The sequence below is a fragment of the Pteropus vampyrus genome, unplaced genomic scaffold (genome assembly GCF_000151845.1).
Source record: "Pteropus vampyrus isolate Shadow unplaced genomic scaffold, Pvam_2.0 Scaffold690, whole genome shotgun sequence".
Classification (NCBI taxonomy): Eukaryota; Metazoa; Chordata; class Mammalia; order Chiroptera; family Pteropodidae; genus Pteropus; species Pteropus vampyrus.
This window is the reverse complement of record NW_011889471.1, coordinates 25,280-29,520: the sequence shown is the minus strand read 5'-3', so window position 1 is coordinate 29,520 and position 4,241 is coordinate 25,280. Positions and strand designations below refer to the sequence as shown.

Genomic DNA, 4,241 nt, shown 5'->3' with positions numbered 1-4,241 from the left:
CGCTCACCGTCACGGTACCACTCGGCCCGCGGCTGCACTCGCTTCAGATCCGGGGTCACCAGCAGCGTGCACTTGAGAGTGACAGTCTCGCCTTCTCTTCTGAACGTGACCCCAAATTTCTCCAAAAACTGGACGTCGAAGTGCGTGTAGGGTACCACGGACGACAAGGGCACTGCGCAGAGAGAATGAGACGCAGTCACGCCGGCCAGGAAGGCCTGCGAGAGACTTTCGATAAGAAAAAGAAAGGCTTGGCCTTTAGAACACAACTTTTTTAATTATTTGCTATGTCACTATGTATTTGTCTGCCCGAAAAGAGAAAAAAAAATCAGCTCACGTCCGATCGGGAGTCCCACAGAACGGAGCGGCTCCTCGTCCCCTCGGAAGCCTGCAAGAGGACGGGCCAGCAGTGGAAGAAGCCGCAGAGGCCGTGGAGGTGCCCCCCACCCCCGCCCCCCCACACTCACGTTTTACCACCACCGCCGCGTGCGTGGACACCTGGCCGTGCGCGTTGGTGGCCACCGCTGAGTAGGTCGCGGTGTCATCGAAGCTGGCCCTTGGAGAGACAAGGCAAGATGAGGCCCCGAGCCCGCTGTGGGCTGCTCTAGACAAGTCAGTGGCCCCGCCTGGACAAACGCCCGTCAGAAGCAGCCCACGTGACCCAGACCCCTTCTTTGTTCATGAAAGCTCTGTCTGGGCCAGTGCCAGCCCTGCCCTTGAGGCGAGTGTCAGTCATAGACACAGATGGGTCTGATTCCGGCTGGACTCGGCTTCGGCTTTGAGGAAGGGAATGCGCGGGCTCTGCCGACAACCCTTCCCACCATTCAACAGGAGAAGTCTGTCCCCTCCCGGCCCATCTTTCTGTCTATGGAGAATCCTGGTTTCATCTGTCAACTGGCAGCTCCGAAGGCCTCAACCCCCGAGAGGGTGAACTACAGACCAGGGAGTCCCTGCCGAGGGGACTTCATGCCCTCACCCCAAATAAAGTGACCACGAGGTCTGGGTCCCCCACAGAGGGTCGTCCCAGGATGGTGATGGGTGCAGGTTCACCCCTGGGAAGAATGGGGGCCCAGCACTGCCCTGGTTTCCACCTCCCACACCCGTCTGCCAAGGCCGGAGCGTCTCGTCTTGGTCACGAGCTCTCTTCCCACTGGCTCCCGGAATGGGGAGAACGCGCTGAGGCGGGTCACCGTCGGGCTTCCCCGAATGCCGGACACTGCCGGCGACGTCCCTCGGCCCTTCTGTATCCGTCCCTGCACCCCGGAAAGTAGATTCTATTGTCTTATTAACAGAGCAACAAATTGACCCTTGGAGAAGTTGGGCAACAAGGGCCACAAAACTCGGAAGCCCACGCTCTCCCTGCCGGTCTCCGCCGCCTCTGGGAGAAGCGGCGCCGTGAGCGTGTCGCTGATGCAGGGGGATGAGCCCGTTTCCAAAGGCTTCAAGGAGCCGACGCCCCGCAGACGAATCCAGTGTTGCAAGCTCATTAGTAATTTTGTTTCCTTCTACGTTGCAATTGGCGCTGCAAACGTTTTCTTTACCAAAAACACGCAGTGTATCAATCAAGGAGAGAGCGAGTTCAGAGACCCACGCCGGCCGCTAAGAACGCGGTGCCCTGCTCCGTGAGGTTCCCGGCCAGCGCCAGCGTGCCGGGCAGTGCCCGGGGCGACCTCGCACACGGAGCCCGGCGCCTCAGACGCTCAGACCGAGCCCATCGCTTGGGGTTCACCTTGGACAAGCACAAGCCGACCTGCAAGGCCCACCAACGAAGCGACGATTCCGAGCTCATCGGGGCCACTCGCCACGCAGATTCCAAACACGGCAGGGACATCTGTGTCCCAGGGTAGTGACGGAGAGTAAGACGCATAAAACTCCCGTGACGCACTGTCCCGCCAGCACTAGGCATTACCCTTCCGTGCTCGTCTACCCGACGCCGGCTCAGGCGACCGCGGAACTCGCCGTGTGCGGGGGCTGCGGTCCGGGGTGACGGAAAGAATCGCTTCTCTTCTGGACCCTGCGGTGTTGCCGGAACGTCTTCATCTCGCTGTTTGTGATGCTTCCTCTGAAGCGTGAATCCGCTGTGTTTGCACGAATGCATTCTGCAAACAGGAAGGCATTCTTCGGGGGGCGGCCGGCCCGCGGCAGGACGGGGACACAGGAGGGCGGGCGGCCAGGCCTCTCGGCCCCCGGGAGGTGGGGGGAGGCCAGGGCACCAAAGCTGTGGCGATCAAAACCTCCTCGACAGCCAGTCTGCAGAGAAGGCGCAGACGGACACCAGGGCCGAGGGCCCCAGGCATCTTCCCGAGCATGCCCCTCGAAGCCCCCGGTATCGTTCAGAGTCAGGGTTTCAGACGGGGTCCCACAGTTTGTAAACTGCGCCTCCTCAGCGTGCTACTGGTGCCTGTATTTTGGCAGTTTTTAAACCACAGCGAAAACGGGCCCGCGACGCATCCCGTCGGTGTTTGTGTGCCAACCGCAAAGGAAGCTGCCGCCACCGCCGCCGCCGCCTCTCCCGCAGAAGCCCTGAAGGGTCTGAGGCTCCGGGCAGAAGGGAAGCTGCCATTCCAGCCACTCTCCTTCGGGAGTCGGGGCGAAACGCGGGGGACGGTGCCGAGACGGGCTGGGGCCCCGCCTCAGCTGGGGCTCGCATCTCAGACCTGTCTCTCCGCAGAGCCCGCCTGTGAGTCCCACGTGTCGACGCTACAGTGAATACACAGGATGCATTTCAAGCTGCTGGAGCACAGCCAGCCGGGACCCGCACGCCGCACGGCCAGGAACGGAAGGGTAAGACGACGTATCGAAGACGCTTCGCAGTTCTGTAGCTCTGTACATGTCTTGCAGGTTTCGCATTAAAATGCATCAGCCGGACAGAAAGTTCAGACCCTCCCTGCCGCCCCTGCAAGGCCCCCCCTCCGCCCCGCACCCCGCGGCAAGCTCACGGCAGCGGCGTGAGAGCCAAACCTAAGCTGTCATTGCTCCTGAGCTGGGGACAGCCGCAGGGGACGCGAGGGGACGGGAGGGGAGGCTGCAGCAGACTGAGCCGAGGGGACAGGGGACGAGGGGCCGGAACCGGACCAGCCCTCCGCCCCGGCCCCCGGCAAGGATCCTGGGCTTCCTCTTCACTTGACTCCTGCGTTAAGGGCACAGCTACCTAACACGTTAGCGCCGGCGGCTCGCAAGCCAATTAGCACTTGGTACTTAGCGGCAGGGACCGGCTGGGGAGAAGGGAGCGAAGCTCCTACGGTGCCGCACGTGAGCTCGCGGGCGCGTCCACAGCTGCCCTCGGTCTGTAGAGGAGGCCACAGCCCCTGCAGCTCCTCAGACACACTGATTTCCTGCGACGGTCCCCAGGGGAGGGTGCGGGGTGTGTGGGGAAAGCCAGAGCTTGTGGTCACGTGCACTTTTATCTCAGTCTCTTTGTGCTTCTCTCTTGTAAATGTTTTCCATTACATGAACTATACTGGCACGGAGGTCCACGTGCAGATTACAAATACACACACGCGCCTACACGGGGGAGGGCTGTGGGCAAGCGGGCCCCGGGTCCCGGGCGCCAGGCCCAGTCGGGGTGGAGGGCAGGGCCTGTGGACTTGGAGGACACGTGGCCCACCTTCACGCCTGCCCGGGGGTGCTGTGCAGGCCCTGAGCCTTGACCCACGTGCCTCCCCAAGTCCCTGTGGGACCCACTCCCCCTCCCAGAGCCACACAAGACAGGTGCTCCCCAGCCTGTACTCATGCTGCCAACAGCTGCAAGCAAGTGTTTAAGGGGTGAAGGGTTTTAGTTTCTCTTTGGACCAGTCCCAAGGACAGAGATGGTCTCCTTGGGCCTCCACTTCTACAAGCTTCCAAGGGGCACTTCTGCACCCCAAAGTCTCCATGCAAAGCGCCCCCAAACTGACTCCGTGGGAGGAAACAGTGACATTTTATCTACTTTGAAGATGGGTGAACGTTTACATGGTCCATAAATTTCCCCTGGAGAGCCGGGCCCCACGTCTGTGCACTAGATGTTGGCATTGGGTTTAAAATTTAGCTCAAGTTCACATTTGAATACCAGAGTCTAAAAATAAAGAGCAGTAAGAGGCCACCCCCACCGTCATTTGCTGGAGGTGGGGCAGAGAGATTGCAGATAAAACGTAAGACTGTTCTCAACACTTTCACGAAAACATGAGACCAGCATTAAAATTCTTGGAGGAAACAGAAGTCGTGCTCTGGTCCCCAGAGCCAGCGTTATGAGCTCAAGAAGCCGC

General features: G+C 60.5%; 1 protein-coding gene across 1 annotated transcript in view; it reads right to left on the bottom strand.

The window, feature by feature from the left end:
• MYOM2 (myomesin 2) overlaps window positions 1-4,241 on the bottom strand; it is a 103,160-nt gene that overhangs the window by 87,158 nt on the left and 11,761 nt on the right. The window contains exons 7-9 of the mRNA XM_023526072.1: window positions 465-553; window positions 335-385; window positions 8-172 (exon numbers count right to left, since the gene is read on the bottom strand). Coding sequence (XP_023381840.1) covers window positions 8-172; window positions 335-385; window positions 465-553 — 305 coding nt within the window. The remainder of the gene's footprint in view (window positions 1-7; window positions 173-334; window positions 386-464; window positions 554-4,241) is intronic.